Source organism: Ammodytes marinus (assembly GCF_949987685.1).
Source record: "Ammodytes marinus genome assembly, chromosome: 6".
Lineage (NCBI taxonomy): Eukaryota > Metazoa > Chordata > Actinopteri > Uranoscopiformes > Ammodytidae > Ammodytes > Ammodytes marinus.
The window spans coordinates 6,726,341-6,744,637 of NC_137235.1; the positions used below are offsets into that span (position 1 = coordinate 6,726,341).

The window sequence follows — 18,297 nt, forward strand, 5'->3', positions numbered from 1 at the left end:
CTTTGACCTCTAGAATGAACCAGTTCATCACAGGGTCAAAGTGTTAGTTTGTGCCAAATATGACCAAAACCCCTCAAAGCGTTCATGAGATATTGCGTTCATACTATTTAAATAGTTGAAAGTGGACTCAATATAAAGAGAATAATGGAGTTCAAGATTTGAGAACTCATTAAGTGACACGTTAAAATGACATATTTGATGGGTATTCAGCCTTAACGCTGTTTCATCTGAGGAACAAAGAGCGTATCTATGACGGAGGAATCAACTCATACAGTCGCTCTTTTCTAACTGAGTCACATGGTCTGAGTCAGGCTGTTTTAGGTGGAGCTCATTTCCTTGTACGTACACACACACACACACACACACACACACACACACACACACACACACACACACACACACACACAAACACACACACACACACACACACACACACACACACACACACACACAGACACACACACACACACCTGCTTTATAACAGTGAGATTGATTTAATGCGTGATGATTAATGGGAAAGTACATTTACTCAAATACCTTACAATTTGTAGCCTACTTGTATCTGAGTGTTTTCATGATATGCTATACTTTATCTTTCTACTTAGCCTACAAAGATGGAACATTTTAGTTTTTCACAGGTCAATTTACAGAAAGAAAGAAATAAAATTGGACAAAAAGTAAACATGATCAGATTTTAACACATTGTTCAAGATTATTCCTACTTTTTGTTATTCCTACTTAAAGGTTGTTGTAATTTTCTAGACGTAAGATGCTAGTACTCAACTACAGTCTATAATACTTAATGATGCATATTAATATCCCCTCTAAACTTTGCACATAATTGAATTTAAAGGATTATTTTAGGCCCAAATTGCATGAAATAACCCTCTTCAACTAATAATCTCACAAGATCTCAGATTTATCTTGTGACCCTTTGGATGGGGGCCCGACTCACACAGGAATAAATAACCAACTGTATGTAAACTATTTCTTCTACCACTGGACAGCAATTTTCCAAAGAAAGGTCTGTATTTTTGGCGACGTTGAGAAGTTCTGAGGCAATGTGGGATCACTGCAGATGTAAATGAAATTAGAGTAAAGACACACATGCCTAACGTACTGTACAGTACATTAAAACCTGAACACTCAAACTGTTTTGTGATTGTTCAAACATTTAAACCCACAATCACAGGTGTTAATCTGCTCACATTATAGCCTCCACTCTTCTACGAAAGCTTAAGATTTAGGAAACGTGGCTGATTCAGAGACTTGATCCCATTTAGCCTCAAGAGCATTAGTGCGGTTGGACGCATGCATTGGGCGATAATCTTTCGATTTATCCCTTAAGGATGTGTGATAAGGTTAAGGTCAGGGGCTCTCAGCTTCAACATCAAACCCTGCGTTACAAATCACACACAATACTACATACTGCATCTGCCTTTAAAAAGTATGTACTTTGCATGCAGTAGCACTGTGTACATCTGGGTACTTTTGGCATACTGCATTTGACATTGTGTATTGGGCCATCTAAATAATATGGAAGCATGGTTATTGGAATGCAGAGTAGGACATTTCTTTGTGGACTTTGCGTTATGCATGGATGGCTGTGTCATGTCGAACTTCACTTATCTAAAATATCACTCAAGGAGAATAAGACCAAACTATTAAAAAACAGCCCCAGGTCCTTAAGTACACAGAGGTATGTGAATGGTATGTATGTCTCCATACTGTTGGCCAAATAATGGAGTGTAAAATTATTATTTTAGCCACAGAAGTTGTAAACGTTTGTCTCATCTCAGATAAACACTAATAACCAATACAACTTTCTAAAGATCCCAAATTAAAAATGAAAGTGTCTCAAGTGAAGTGTGATAAGCATCTAAAGCAAACCACGGCTTGTTCCCTCATATCTGATCCTTCTAACCAAGCCAAGCCTAGAGTGCTGGAGGAGCCCGCCTGACTAGTTCCAACTGGTCCCACTGAAACAGCTTGAACTAGAGTCTAGACTGATCAGAATCATTGTAGGCTATCATGAGTTGAGATTGTCATCTTGTTTTTGTTATCACTGTTTGTGTTGTGTTACAACAGTTTGTAGCCTAATTGCTATTTAGAAGTTAACATTTGTGTATTTGTAAACACTGTACACGCTGTTCTTAAAATGTCCATTGAACACTTTTAATATTATTTTTTATTTTACTCTTTCAATGATGAGAACCCAAAAATATTTTAGCTTTTCTTTCTTATACAGTATTATATGTGTGTAGCCATAACACAGATTTAATGATAAAGAAATCTCGAAAATTCAGCTGAAATTATAATTGTAATTATTATATTTAACGCAAATCAAAGTAGAGGTACAAATAGAAGTATCATGATTGCTGATCTCAGATATATTTTTAAATCGAATCATTTCGGACTTTTTGAAAACAGGAACCATTGTAATCTCTCCGCAACACATCCGGAGGCGGACACAATTTAGCAACGGACCGATCCAGTTGTCAACAGAGGAGCACCACGCGTGTTTTCTAATCCGATAAAATGGTAATGCTTGTCGCCTGCTAGTGTATTATTATTAATGGGGACGCTGATATGTGTTACTGACTGTCTCGTTGCCGTGTATTTAAATGTTTCAGCCGAAACCTCAAAAAGGAAAACCAAAACCCGCGGAGAAGGCTTGTCATCCGTACAGCAGGAGAGCTGCTTACCTCGCGGGAGAAGAAATCCGACTGAAAAAGAAAGAAAGGTCCGTGGAAAAGACAGAAAACACACACACACACACACTCATGTTTACCTAGGCATTTCACTTTTACGGACGTTTATGCCTCGTTTCCACCGAGTAGGGTCGCAGACTGGAGACTTCTCAAACTGTCTCCAATCAACAGTACACACACAGCACATAAGCGTTGTTTGAGCACAGCTGGTTTCAGCTGGTTGTCAAAAACTACTTTAAACTGAAACATGTTGAACTTAAGTAGCATCTGCTTTAGTTTGCAGTTGGTCAAATAAATAACTTTTAAACTCTTCATAAAAATTCGTCCTGTTGCTTTGCAGTTTTGAGTTCAGGCTTGTGGAAAAATGTGAATAAATAAACTGAGACACTCTTTTCTTCATTCGATTACTCTTCTTCGTGCGATTGGTTTCTCTGACGCTGCAGGAAGCAGAACGACAAAGCAAAATCTCTGAGCGGCGTTGGTAAGTCTGTGTTTTCTGTTTTCATCGTACATGTTTGCTCGCTGTTGGGATGCAAATCACTCCCTCATTACACACTGTCTCTTTCCTCTCTCAGGTGACAAACTGCAGTGGTTTCAGGAACAGTTGGAGCCAGAAAAGACAGTTTACACCAAGGCAGACGCATGTGGCATCGTTGAAAGGTCAAATATATGGGAGGAGATTTGTGTTCCTTTTTAGTTTTTGCAACACATCAATTGGCAATTTGGCGTGGCAATTGGCTAGTCAAACAAGGGAAGAAACCTTTGTGCATTTTCTCATTTGTACGTGTAACTATGAACACAGCATTTATTTGTGTGTGTGTGTGTGTGCAGGTACCTCCAAAGGTTTGATTCTGAACTTGAGCAGATTGAGCTTCTGAACGGGATCAAAGGTCGTCAGGGTCGTCAACATGGCGCCAGAGAGGCTGCTGTCAAACAAGCCGTCGAGCGAGAGCGAGCACTATATGAGGGCGTCGGATTTGGTAAGTCCTCATCGTGGTAATACACTTAAGCGCACAGACAGGTTTTATACATGCCTTCAGTTGGCGTAGGAAAATCCTCCATGGTCTTCTGTTTTGTCCCCTTCACAGAGATCCCAGACATCATTAATACAAAAAATCTGAAAACATTCAGGTAAGTGGAAAGCACCTTGTAGTTTCTATTTTATTACAATTATTGTATTTGAAAAATGACTCTTACAGTATACATTCGTGCACAACAACATATGGAGTTTTTTGTCTGAAATATACAAATAAATGTAGGCCTACATATATTTTAATCACATGGAACATCCTTTCTGATCGTTTTTGATGATGCTTTATTTGTGCAGAGAGTGGACTGGTGATCTGAAGAAACTTCCAAACATCAAAATGCGAAAGGTGTCTAAGATGGATTTGGAAACCAAGAATGAAGAAAAGGAGAAACGTGCCGCGGAAGATGATAAAGATCAAGAGGATAAAGATATTGATGATGATGATGAGAATGAAGATGATGAGCAGGTGGACGAGATGGTGCTGATGTCGGACTGAGGCTGATGTCGGACTGAGGCTGAATCAGTGAACTGTGGAGCTGAATATCAGACTTTTTTTATGGGAACTGTATCTATGTGTGGTGGGAAATGCTGCTACTCCATGAGTGTCCAGAAGATGGTGCCACACTCTTGGACAGAAAACTCAAATGTATTCACTCTGCCCTCCTTGTTGTTGCTCAGTAACTTCACACCAGCCCATGTGGGGGATCTACATTCATTTTTTATTGCACACACAAATATGCATCAAATGTAACCTGAAAATACAATTTTATCCAATCGGAGATAGCAAAAAGGTTTGGACAAAGATGTTGAATGTTCCAATGACCCGGTGGCTGTAAGACGCAGAGATAATGTTATTTTATCGGTAAAGTGTCGGCGAAACTGATAAAGAACCAAATAAAACTTGTGGACAAGTGTAAACAACAGTCGCCTTTTTTTGTACAATATGTCTTGTCACTTTCACACTGTGCCAAGTTTAATGTAAAAATATCAACGGCTGACAACAATGAAAGCTCTAATTACATTTGGGTATAAATACCTGGACCTCACATAGCATAATGGCATTTTGCTGCAAGCTTTCCCAACAAAACGTCAAACAACTGGGCTACTTTGGATTTGATATTTTTAGAAAACTTTCCCACCATAGTTAACAAATTTAGCATATTCAAAACATTGGAATTTTTCGATATCAGATTAGCAAAAGATACTTTTTAGATAATTGATTACTTATCATACATAACTCTTTGGTGTCTTAAAACCTGATAGTTTGAGAGTTAAGGCCTCAGTATGCCTCAAACTAAAGACACTGTTAGGCTGTCAAAATCTGTTAACGGTTAGCCAGTTGTGCGGAGGTGTGAAAATTGGCAAGATATCACACTACAACCACTGATGTCCCTGTAGGGACCGTCCTCAAGTGGGCACTGTTTTTTCCCCTTCAACAATAAATTATTTTTTCTTGAGACATGGTGTGTCGAGTCGACACAATTTTCGAAATCCTTTTTCAAACCTTCCCCCAGCCTTGTAATATTTATCACAAAGGTGCCCAAGATGTATGACTGTGTCAACAAATGGTTGTGAATATTTCCATTTTTGCAGTCACTCAGTGTAGTAATAAGAGAACAGCATGCACATTGAATCGCAATGTTTAATTCTGCGCTATATCTGCCCCTGTATGCAGCAAATGGTCTGTATCAGAAAGCAGGTTTGCCAATTTCTGAGCTCTTGAGTTGACTCACCCCAGATGGGAGTTTCCATCAGGGAAACTCAAGCATTCGGTTTGAGAACTGCTGATCAAAGTTCAATTAACTGTAAACTGGAGAAACTAGGTCTCAATCCTACAACTTGTTCATTCATAATGGAATAAGTGCACAATAAGGAAACAGTGGAAACATAAACAAAATGTTCCCCCATTTTTCTGAAGTAAAGATTAATTATTATTGTTCTCAGAAGAATCCATTTTGCTTCCATATGAGTATATATATATGTTTTATTTTAAAGGAAAATGGTGGCAGCAGCAAAAGAAGGTGTCATCATTATCATAAATTATGTCTCATCTTATGTGGGTGACTGCTGAAATCCTGATTGATTTATAGCAATCCTCCCCCAAAAGTGATAAAGTAAGAATTCCTACATAAATAATTGTGAAATATTACATCCATTTGATGAGTGCTGTCTCTGGGAACAGTATTAAAGTGTACAGCCAACGTTCCCTTGCAAGGGTGACATTTCTGACAGCCTGCAAATATGCTCAGTGTCACTGACCTTATTTCCCGTCTGCAATAAAACAAAGTGCATTACAAAGTATTGGTATTAAATTGAGAGCATGTTCACGACATGTGACGTAAACAACCTGACAGATTCTTAGAGCATCAAGTATTTGTGCCTCAGTTTACTCCTGAAGACACGCAGTGTCTCTTTTCACATGGACCATACCACCAAAAGCAACACCACAAACACATTGGGAGGAGAGATTTACGAATCCTTGCATCTCGCTCCTCTCCAAACAAACTATATATGACATGGTTGTAAGACGTGTCCTCTACAGATCTGTTTGAAGCATACTGAGACATCTTTAATCCACAGGGGGTTTCACCTCTGAACTCTTGTCAGTGTCAGAGAAAGTGCATCACAAATAAATCTGTCGATATTGACCCACAACTAAAGTCTTTACAAACTTTTCTTGCTGATGGCTTTATTTTCCTTCACATCTCTTCACCTCCTCTTGTCCCCATTTTCTGCCACATTCTTCCTTCCTTTACAAATTCACTTCTGTGAATTCTTTCAGCTATTCAGTTTTCCTTGATTACTGAAGTTTTTTAGTTTCCGTACATTGTGTGTCAAGATCAGTAATCACAGGAGCTGGAGTTGAACAACACTAAAACAGTGTGCGAGACCAAATCACACCGTGCTCACACCGGCGTGTGTAGTTGGATGAGCGAGGTGAGTTTCAGGACTTCCTCTGAGTGGGAGGAGAATGGTGTCAGACAGGGTTTTGGTCCGGAGCCACCGCGGCCTCCACCGACACATCCGAGTCCATTTGTGCCTCTGTGTCCTGGACGGGCGCAGGGCAGACCGGAACCTCCGCGGTTTCACCCATTCCGTTGGGCAAATCGCTGGGCCGGGCCTGAGAGCTGTGCAGGCCTTTCTCGGGGCAGTTCTGCACGGTAATGATGCGGTTGAAGGCCTTGAGCCGACGCCACAGCTGCAGGTAGACTTTACACTGGATGTACATGAAGATGAGGCCGCCTGTGAAGCCGATGGCCACCACAATCAGCTTGGTCCAGAAGGGCCACTCCAGCACGCCTGAGGACGCAAACGCAACAACACACACTGTTACACAGCCTGCGGGACGTGTGGCGGACCATGATCGGCGGTGTGTGCGGAGCCGTGCTTACCGTATGCGGAGCTGTGCTTACCGTGTGGGGAACCATATATCCTCAGAAGAGAAATTCTCCAAAATTCCTCTGCAATCAAGAGTGAGTGTAATTTCTCTATACATGACTTCTGAATACATCATGGTATATACTGTATCTACCTTTTCTACCTCTAACCAATATCCTACAGTATGACAAAGATACTACAGATACACTACGACGACAGCACAACAGAGCACACCATCAACCTACAACACCGAACATACAAAAGCACACAGGGGTTTTATTTTCACAAGGATGCCACACATTCAGAGATAACATTGAAGCTAAAGTGTGTATCAGGGTCCTTTAAATTACAAGATCACTCAGAGAATATACAATAATTTGATATTTTTGAGAGAATATAGTGGTGGATTTGCATGATCAGTTTACGTATACACCTCTAAAATGCAGGGGAACACAAACGACGACAAGTCAAGTGACTACACAAAATCACATCACCAGAGTCGGGCAGGTACAAAGGTTGAAGGTACCCTGTAGAGTTTTTGACCACTGATCTATGTTTTCTTGGTACTGTATTGATTGTATTGTAAGTATTTTATCAGCGGGAGGATGCATGTGTGAGGATGGGCTTTCACACATACTTCTGCAGGCTTAAATCTTGAATCTTAAAGGATGTAAACAAACTTTCAAAGAACTGAAGGTTTGCAAATGCTAATTGTAAATAATATAATACCTGGTGGTGAGAAACGATTAGCGTGGATAAATCTACATATAAAACATTTAAAAACTCCCCTTTGTACCTTTAATTTGCCATCAATCAAAACATTATTTCATTAAAGGTCACCTATTATGCAAAAGTGAAAGATACCGAAAAGATACCCGAAAGATACCCCTGAATCCAACTGACAGTTAGAGTCGGAGCAGACTGGGGTTTTTGGAGGCTCTTTAAGACAGGGGCTGAAAAGATGATATTCAGCAATGGCATTGTGAAAAATACAAAAGTTTTTTGACACCATGCATGAAAACAGTTTCTAGAAGAAGCCCAAATTACAATTTCTAACCTGAAAATAAGCATAATATGTGACCTTTAAAGCCAAAAATAACTTAACTACATGTATCTGATGTGTGAGACAGGGTGGGGGAGGGGGGGGACGTACTCACCATTCTTCCCTTGTCTGATCTCTTCTGCAGTTCTCTTGACCAGAATGAAGACTGACCACAACATACACACTATTGCTGTCAGGTGAAAAAACACAGAACAGAAGATCTTCCTTCTCTCGCCCTTCGTCATGTGTAGCCTCTCCCACTGGAAGACAGAAAAAGATAAATGGTTTTCATTATCACAGCCTGACACTCAATTCTAGGACGGTTGCTTTGAATGAGATGTACTGGGCCTGTACTAGGGCCGTGCTCAAAAATCGACATGGCAAAATATGGTGATATTAATTTTCTTTAAATTGGGGATTGAGTTTTGACTCAATTTCAGCTGTAATATCGATCAAAATGATGCGATATATTAGGACCACCCATATCCTACACGGCAACTTGTATTTCAGGTCTGTTTTTATATTTTCAATGAACTGGAAGATTGCATTATATCGTGATACTCATCGTGACGCGTATCGTATCATGAACTCCTTGCCCAAACCAAGTCATAACGTGTTCCTACCTTGCGCAAAGGTTTGAGCGTTGTCTCCATGATAAAGTCAAACTTGCAGAGTTCACAGCAGCGAGTGTCTGAGGATTTGATCCACTGGTTGAGACAGGCCTGGTGGACGAAACTCAGGCTTCCTGTGCAGCGACAAGGCATTATCAACAGGCACTCGTCATCCCCCTCGCAGTGGCAGATCCTAAACACACAAGGAAAAAAAACATACAATACCCACACATCCAAACAGGTAACGATTTGCATGATATCGGTACTATTTCTATGAACTGTCTCTTGTTTTTTGATGGGTATCTTAGGTATTAGCGACCAAGAGGATTTCCCTTTTTGGAGGATAAATGATGATAAAGACTTTAACCTGATATTGACGGATGCTTAGAGCACACACTAATACAGGCTCACAACAAGCCACTGACCTGCAGACCTCCAGCTCAGAGTCATCTTCAGAGTAGGGTTGTGCCATGCCTCCGTTCGCACTGCAGTGTCTCTGTAGTGTGGGAACTGACATGTCCGGGCTCCCCGAACCCTTTTCCTGGTAACTCTTGGTGATGAGCTCCTCGCCATCCTCTGCCAGAGAGGAGCTGCCTGCCGGGCTGCGGGACTTTCGGCTCTTCTCCTTCTTTTTGCTCTGTGAGACTTCCATCTGTGCTACGTGGCTGTCGCTCTTTGAGGACTTGCTGCTGTGCCGTTTCTTTAGGCCTCCGCCGTCCTCCACCAGAGGCTGGTTCGTCTTCTCCTCGTCCGAGTCCACCGACTGAAGCTCCATGACTTCCGTTATGACTTCTGCTCCTTTCCCCCCGTTGGGCCCATCTCGCCCCAGGCTGCTTCCACTGCGGCGGCGCACTCTCCGGGCTTTCTCTTTGCTCCAGCTTCGGGCCTCGGGTCCTGCCTCGTCCTCAGAGGTGGAGTCCGAGTGAGGGGCCGCCGTGTTGCGGAGGCGAGGCGGGAGCTCTCTCCGGTTCTTGGAAGACCTCTCTCGCTTCTCCCCTTGCTCGCTGCGGTCGGGGGTGAGGCTGCGGTCGCTCTGCTCCTGTTTGGCGATGGTTTCCACGCTTTCGATGGCGGTGCAGCTGTTCCTCTTGCGACGGTGGCGGCGCTTCACCTGCTTCTTCTGGGCCTGAGCGGATGAGCCCAGAGACGTGCCGGCGACCGTCATCGCAGAGGTGTGTTTGTGCTTGTTGTGTTTGTGCGATTCAGAAACATCCTCCTCTAAAGGGGTCAGCTGGGTAGAACTGAGCACATGCAACAAAAAGATGGAGATGTGTAAAAACTAAAGTGAAACAAGATGGAACAGACATGAATGTGACAACATTATGAACTAAGTATTGGGTCCCTATTTCACTACACACACTATGCTGCACTGGGTCACTCTAACCAAGTCACAGCCCTCCTGATGCCTGTATGCAGGTAGAAACAAAAGCCATGTAAACCAAAGATGTCATGAACACAGGCTGTGACATGATACTGCACATCAGCTTCTGTGAGGACAGCTGTGTACCATCACACACCAGGATGAGTTGTAAAAATGACAAACCCTGGTTCACAGCCAAGGCAAGAGAGCTATGTTTGGAAAATTGGGGATTGGGGACATGGACAGGTTTAAGGGGTCAAAGGTGTACAGGTTAAGCAAGGCGGTAAAATACTCCTACATCAGTTCTCAGCTAATGAATCACACTCAGTCTGGAAAGAACTCTAGCAGATCAAAAACTTTCGAAAACCAAAAGCCCACCATTACACTATACTGTAGATAATAGGTCAGTCCTGACACCATTAACCAGCTCCTCCTCCACAGAAAAGGCCCAGGCCTCTTCAAAAGGACCACCAGACTAAATGACTACAGACCTGTCACCCTGACTAGGAAGGCTTTGGAGCTCCTTGTCTTGTCTCACCTCAAATCCATCACCGATCCACTCCTGGACCTTCCGCAGTTTGCCTACAGAGCTATCAGTCGGTCAAGCTTTTAAAGTTTGCAGATGACACCACCCTCGTTGGACTCATCTCTGGATGAGTCCGCCTACAGGCAGGAGATTGGCCCACTAATGACCTCGAACAAACTAGGTCTCAACGCTTAAAGACAGAGGAGATTATAATAGACTTCAGAAACTACGCAGCCATACCCAGCCCCATCATCCTGTTGACACTGTGGATTCCTTCCACCGTCATCTCCCAGGACCACAGATAGGAGCTGAACGTCGGCCAGAAAGCATAGCAGAGAATTTTTTTGCAAAGTCAATTATGGTCTAATGCTATACTGCCATCATTGAGTCCATCCTCACCTCATCCAACACCATCTGGTACGCTGCTGCCATTGCCAAGGACAAAGACAGACTGCAGCCTAACATTCGCTCTGCTCACAAGGTGATTGGATGCAATCTGCCGTCACTCCAGGAACATGAGGCGTGCAGGAAAGATTGAGGCCGGCCCTTCTCCCCCCGGAATCAAACTCTATGAAACACTCCTCTCTGCAGAGGTGGCCTTATCAACAAGGCCCCCGGTGCCCCAGTTTCGACCCTAAATCACCCTATATAGACACCATGTTACATTAACATAAAGTGTTCACACTTATGCATTACACCAAATTTTCGCGTTTGGTGTGGATGCAGCATTACAGACTGACTGCTTTGAAAATCTGGACAATCTGACTGCACAACTGTTCACCTCCCCCCATATTTTTGAATATTTTTAATGTGCTTTCACTTATATTCTTTATGTCATATTGTATGCACCATCCGACCAAAGCAAATTCCTTCTAATTCTGATTCTCAAAAAATAAGCTGAAACTTAATTACACGCAGCTCAACGGGTTTGGGATACGTCAACTTACAGAAACACCAAATTCAAATTCAGCGTACTTTCTGATTAATGTGGAAACATTACATAAACTGTTCCAATAAACTCCCTACAGCTTCCTGCCTCCACCTGCTGTGGCCTAAAGGGGATCTTGGCAGGACAGACACGGCATTTTATACTGAATGATTAGGGCAAAATAAAATCTCCTCTGAGACAGAAAATGAGACATGCTTTACGAATGATGATGTGGAAACATAAAGGTAATTTAGTTGACAGAACAGAAAATGGAGAGTGATTTGAGCATGGTATGTGGAGGTCCGGGCAGGTTCAGGTAAACAAATGTCCGTCAAACGCAGCGTCCTCTCAGCCTCCAAACCAGAGGAATGAGTCTGTCAGTGTGACGCCGACGCCACAAGTTGACATTATCAGCTGGAGGATACCTTCTCTGAAATCCGCCTTGTTCCTCTCTTGATCGCTTTATGATAGCGTTGTTGGATGCCAGCATCTCTGCTGATATTGTTAATGCTCTCTGGGTGCGGTAGACCGTCCTAATGGAGTCTCCCACTCGGTGCAGAAGAAGCTTTAAAGTGTGCATGTTTATATCACAGAGAGAACTGTGGCTGCTCTTGTCACTATGCGAAATGCACTTTTTCATGGTTTGTCATGATTAATATGGGTTCTCCGTCTGTCAAGAGACTCCAAAGGTATGGGAAAAAACATACCTATAATTTTTCTCCACCTCCACTTTCTAAAATCCTCTGTTCAAAAAACCCCAGTCAGATTTCGCTCCCCTTACGACATCATAAGCTGCGCCTAGGTCGCTCGCTCAAACGTAGCGTTTCAGACTGAGGCTGGAAAGAGGGGATTCTGCAATGGCACTGTGAGAAATATGTAGGGTTTTTTGGACACTTCACTAAAGAGTTTAAAGAATACAGTCTCTAGTAGCAACCCAAATTACAATTTTTAACCTGAAAATTTGCATAATATATGACTTTTAAGTCATGCTTGCAGATATTAATTAAACATGAGTTGCACATTCAACCGAGGTTACTAATTCTGAGCAAATCTTATACAGGCCACCATCATACCTGCATATGTCTTGAGAAGACGGCGCGATCGATGTCCTTGAGGCTGTAGTGACTCCTGCTGTAGAGTTGCTGGCCTGAAACATTCAACAGAGTCAACTTAGCTTCCTTCCTTATAAGCCGCGATAAGCAAGCATACGACTTTGACATGTAACAGGCGTATGAAGTTCGGAACATGTAGGCAGACAATTGGCTGAACACATCCAGTAGCCACGGAGAAACACTACCATCAATTTTGATTCTGTAATTCTGTCCAGAATTCGCTCTCATTTTAGCTCCGGTTTGACACTTCCAAATACTGAGAAATATATCTTTAGCTTCTAAATGTTATGCTTATTACATAAGATAGTTGTCAACCTTGTCCTGTCAGAGCATCTCTGATAAAAAAAAATAGCTCCTTCATGCTCTTAACAATAGCGCTGAGCCCGGTGAGATGGATACAAACAATTGATCTGCTGATCATAAATTATACTTTAGTGTTTTATCAGTCCACAGTCTGTACTAAGAGCAACCTTGTATTGAGTGGTCACGAACACTTATAGCATTAGTACATCCTTTCACATCAGATTCTGCTTGGGTGAGCTTTACCATACACTGTTACCAAACACTCTGAACTGTGACCTTAATATGGCCCTTAAAAGCCTTCTGGTACTCGGCAGTTACCTTGGAGATGTTGCTGGATCGACTCCCTGAGCGCCCGGGGGCCTTCTTCCCCTGCAGGGAGGAGGAGAGACAGGAAATCATTAGAGACCACAGAGAAGTATGAGATGCTTTAAATGGCACCTGAGTAGCTCGAGGTGATTACGACAGAGATTTCTCTGGCACACAAACACTTTATATATAACAAACAATTACCTTCATAGTGAAATAATCTGCAGATTTTCTTTTCAGATTGGCAAATCGTAAAGTTAAAGCTTACACTTAATATAACCAAAATAATTATATTTTAATTAAGCTAAGCAGCTTTTAGCACCATCAATGTATTCACTGTTGGCTGGCTCTGTGGCGATCAAGCATCAGGAGTTATGCATTGCCACGTGACCTTGTTATTTCATTGTGACCAGAGCTAAAGCTGGCCAATCCTATTACCTGGCCGTTCTGCTAAGTGTTCAAGATGCTGCTCTGCAATGAGTCTCTATTTAAAGCAAACTAATAGCACTTTTTCTAGCACTTACGAGAGTGTTTATTGCCTGAACTGAACGGAACTTGAACCCACCCAACCCTTTTCAGTCACTTGAGGCCTAATTTTCTGGCTTACACAAGTTGCTTTCATTTCCTAATTTCGCCCCTTTCAGTTGGGCTTTCATAATCGCAGGTCAATCGTGGGATAAAAAAATTTCTTGTTCCAGAGTCTCGCAACCTACCTCTAACCTCAACTGTCTTTTCTGTGAATGTGTGCTAGTTTCTGAATGAGCTATGTGAGAAAATTAGTCACCAACAAACACATGCACACGTATGCACACACACAAACCACACGCATACACACTGAATATGCAATGGGGTCAAGCTGGATGATCTGACAACTGTCAGGTGTTGGAGAGCGTAAGTGCGATGAACTAAAGCTAAACTATTAATTCATTAAACTAACTTATATGTTTGCATAGTCTCAGGAATAGTCTGTTTTGATATCCTACTTCATGTAAAAACACTTCCTTTGATATATGTTTTTTAATAAATAGGTGTAATTGCTCCTTATTTCATATAATGATGTCTCCTCAAGTAACTGACAATATTTCAGCAACATTTCTTGTTATTTTTCCCACTTTTGTTCGTTCTTCTTTTTCTCCTTTATTATTGCTATCGTTAAAAACTATTGTTCTCACTTTGGTTATTTTTATGTTTAGATAATGAAAATAGTAGATACTGCGGATGTCTGAGATTAAATTTGCTCCATGGCCTGATTTTTTCTTTAATTATTTAAAATGGCCAAAGAATTCGCATTTGTCTCAGTTAGAGGTTGATTTGTAAAATGTTTCTACTTATAGTATAATAGGTTTAACAGTTAGAAACTTTATGTATCTTCCAGAAGTATTTTTACACAGTAGAGCATGGGTGCACCAATCCTCACATAGACACAGTTGTGGGTGAAGTCAATGTGATCGAGTGAAATAAATAAGAGACAGTTACAAGGAGAAGACTGCATCATAAGCCGATCAAGGGATTTGGTCACGGCCAGGTTTAAATCAGTAGTCCAGCGGGGAGTCAAAGCAAACACTCTGCATTCTCCTTGAAACATGTATGAGAGTGTTGCTGTTGCATTCCTCTTTATAGAGATTGATCAAACAGGTGTTTATCATGAACAATAATAGAAGGTGTTTGGAGCTAACCTTGTTAGCTAGTAACCTATACTTCTAAGTATCCCCTAGATTTTAGCATGAAAAAACATCACTTTCACTGAATTACAAAGAGTGAAAATGGCTAATTTGGCGACAAAAATATTTAAAATAAAAGTGCAAGAACTGTGTAATCAAATCAACTCAGGCTATATGGTGATGAACAGCAAAAACTGAGAGGTAAAAAAAACCTTATTGAAGTCCAAGAGAATTTGGCGAAAAGGGACCTGGATTAAACGGATTAGGATTGTGGAATACGGAACGGTACATGGATCGGTGACGTCAGTCTGATGTCTGATTTAGACATTGCCAGGTTTGTCATTTCCCTGTGCTTCCAGTCGGGAGCATAACAATGTTCCCAGGGTCAATGGGATAATATGTCAGAGAAAAACTTGTCCACATGCTACTTCCCAGTAGGATGTGGACTGAAAGACATACTATTTAAATACACAGTGATATATAGTGGATTTTTTTCATCTGCATAACATTACTCTACCGAGTGGTATAGAGATGAATCAAACAGATAGAGTTAACACATCATGAAGGTATCGTGATGTGTTTGCTGTATTTTATCCACAAAAACCTTCTTTGTGCAATGCTAAACTACTCTAGGCTAACACAACTGGAGCAGTTTCCTAAAGATTACACTGGTCAGTAGTATCTGTACAGTAGCTGCACCAGAATCAAAAGCCTGAGAGATATGAGTCACAACAACGGACAACAACTTTCAACAACATTTCAAAAAGATGAGGAGGTCCCGGTAAAACACAGCGGTTCTTCATTTTGGAGCTTTGTATAAGCCTCAAACTTAGATCAGTTGTGATGAAATGCTGCATCATAACATCCTAATACAACTTACCTGGGCACCTGCTTCCCCAGCAACACTTTCACTCTGATGTGCAGCAGAGGCTATGGTGAATGTCTGTGTTGACATGTGCATGTTTCTGTAGAGAGGATTAAGTGACGCTGCTTGGGCTAAGGGTTATATTTTGGTTCTGTTCTCTGGCTCAAGATCAAAAAGCACCTACATCCACATTTAGACAACCTGGCATAAAGCTACAAGTGTGCTGTGTAAATTACAACAGCTTTAAAATAGGAATGTAATGCCTGGTTTCAAATCTAAAACTGTGAGAATGTAATGCTAAAAAGACAGGAGTTATATTGTTGTGGTATCTCCATGGCAACATAACCAAACAACCCCAAAAAATGTCATTGGATTCTGGATTTGTATTGTTCAATCTAGATTGGTCCAGACAGATATGTGATCACAACACTGTTTTCCAACACAGCTTCGCCCAACAAGAGAGAAAAAACAGTGAGTAGAGCACATAATAAACACAAAATAGAGAAATATCTCATGTTATGAAATAGATATAATTAAAATATAATGTTTTTTTCTAGCTGTGACAGGCAAGAGTGTTTACATTTAAAGGAATACTTCACCCATACGGAACCAGCGTTCTATCATTATAAAATCACTATTATAATATAATGAATGAGGTTTTTCTTTCCTCAGTCTTCCCTCAATCTTCCCTTGGCCCAGCTGTCCTGTTAATCCTGACCCTTACTGTGATGTCACAAGAAGGAAAATGTAGGGTTAGACAGTGAGACCACAAAACTCTCTTTCTGCCTTTTCTCAGGCTAGGATGATCCGATTTAATTTTTTTTTGCACATTTATACTACATAGGATTTCCGAGTTCAATACACCTTCACATTCCAACCGGTGAAGTAGGTCTTTAAGATCTTATCATTAGAGAATGGGTGCTAAACGGACCATACAAATACTTTTTCAAGTAAGCTCTTCATCTTTTAATAATTTAATTGTTAAATTTGAGATTTTTTCAAATGCAGGCTGTAGATATTTAATTTATTTTAGTCAATTAATTAAGTAAAATTAATGTTTTTAAGATGTCAGCAATTGATTCCAAATCCTTTCTGTGCAGTAGAAAAATCAACCACCAGACAATGTGACTTCTGCTAATTGATTTGTACATCTAATGGATATGAATGCAAACCAATACTGTTGAACACCAGGAAAAATATGTAGAACTTTCTTTTGAATACACAACAAGATTGTTCAGGATACTTAAACCGATCTCTAAACAGCATTCTTCAAAGCAATAAAAATATAAGGAAGTGAAACCGTTTTATACTTAATCTCCCCTCAAATGAACATCAGAGACTATTTAAGCTGTTGTTTCCGTTTGAACAAGTAGATTCACAGTGAAGCTATTAATGACCAATACATAGTGCATTATACAAACTAACTTGGCAACAACCATTTCATAACTTGCATGATGAGTTGTGTAAACTACCTAGATTTCCAAAAACCCAACGGTTTGTTTCTTGATGGCGTCTTTTCTCCTCCTGGTATAAATCCCTAACAGTTTAAATTGAAATCCCCCTCGCGGTCAGAGAAAATCACTTTATAGCCTCATGCGTGTGACTTAACAAGAGGAGATTTGCGGTGGCTTGACATTCTACGATATTTTATGATGAGACATTTCATGTGTGACGTCAGGCTCTGTAGAAGAAGCAGCTGAAAGCATCAAACCTGAAGTGATTGAACGGTGACAAAAGGTTGCTAAGTGCATCAATACTGTATGTGTTGAAATGTCAGCTTAAACCAGAGGCTGATGCACGCACACACGTACGTACGCAATCTCCTCTACAACCATTGAGAATAATGCTCAAGGAACAATGCAATGATCAACGCTGGAATCTTTAATCTCTCAATTTACCAACTCTACACTAGTTAAAAAGCCTTAACTGCAAAAAAATAAACAAACATAAAGGGCATTCACTGGCACCTCAGAGTAACAGGTTAGAAACTCACCTCGGCCTTGTCTTTGGAGCGAGGAGCACTCTTGCCGTTGCCGGCCGTCTCCCTGGCCGGACCCACAGATATCTGTTGTACTGGCATGCTGCTGTTTCCAGGCAACGCTCCGGTTCTTACTTCCACAGCATTCCCAGCACGCCGCGCCTTCCTGTCCTCCGATCCGCGTGCCTGCGCGTGATCCGCGGTCCCATCCAACAGGCTGTATTGTTCAGTAGAACAGACACGGCGCTCCGATATCACTCTCCCTTATCAGCGCGATCCGGATCATCAAGAGGAGCGGAAGATGGTACAGGGAATCTGGCACCGTGGCAACAGGCAGACAGCTCCGGAGACGGTGGGGTGTGAGGTCGTCATGACGACTGGGAACCTGCTCAACAGTGCACACAGCCTCTCCCAACCCCTCCTCGTCCTGCACACACCTCCTGCTGAGAGGCAGACCAAGAGATGGGATGGAGCCGAGCAGTAAAC

At 41.5% G+C, this 18,297-nt stretch overlaps 2 protein-coding genes across 2 annotated transcripts; one reads left to right on the plus strand and one right to left on the minus strand.

Annotated features, from left to right (window-relative positions):
- Positions 1-2,475: 2,475 nt before the first annotated feature.
- On the plus strand, positions 2,476-4,873 carry tma16 (translation machinery associated 16 homolog). Its single transcript, XM_080030032.1, has 7 exons — positions 2,476-2,541; positions 2,634-2,743; positions 3,155-3,192; positions 3,287-3,371; positions 3,543-3,691; positions 3,800-3,842; positions 4,039-4,873. The coding sequence occupies exons 1-7, from the start codon at positions 2,539-2,541 to the stop codon at positions 4,235-4,237; spliced, it is 627 nt and encodes a 208-aa protein (XP_079886158.1). The 5' UTR covers positions 2,476-2,538; the 3' UTR covers positions 4,238-4,873.
- Positions 4,874-6,718: 1,845 nt separating this feature from the next.
- Positions 6,719-17,994, minus strand: marchf1 (membrane-associated ring finger (C3HC4) 1; the record flags this gene model as incomplete). The annotated part of the gene is made up of 6 exons (XM_080029899.1): positions 17,827-17,994; positions 13,320-13,370; positions 12,660-12,733; positions 8,785-8,965; positions 8,277-8,421; positions 6,719-7,041 (listed from the first exon to the last, which is right to left on the minus strand). The coding sequence occupies exons 1-6, from the start codon at positions 17,911-17,913 to the stop codon at positions 6,719-6,721; spliced, it is 861 nt and encodes a 286-aa protein (XP_079886025.1). The 5' UTR covers positions 17,914-17,994.
- Between the last annotated feature and the right edge of the window lie 303 nt (positions 17,995-18,297).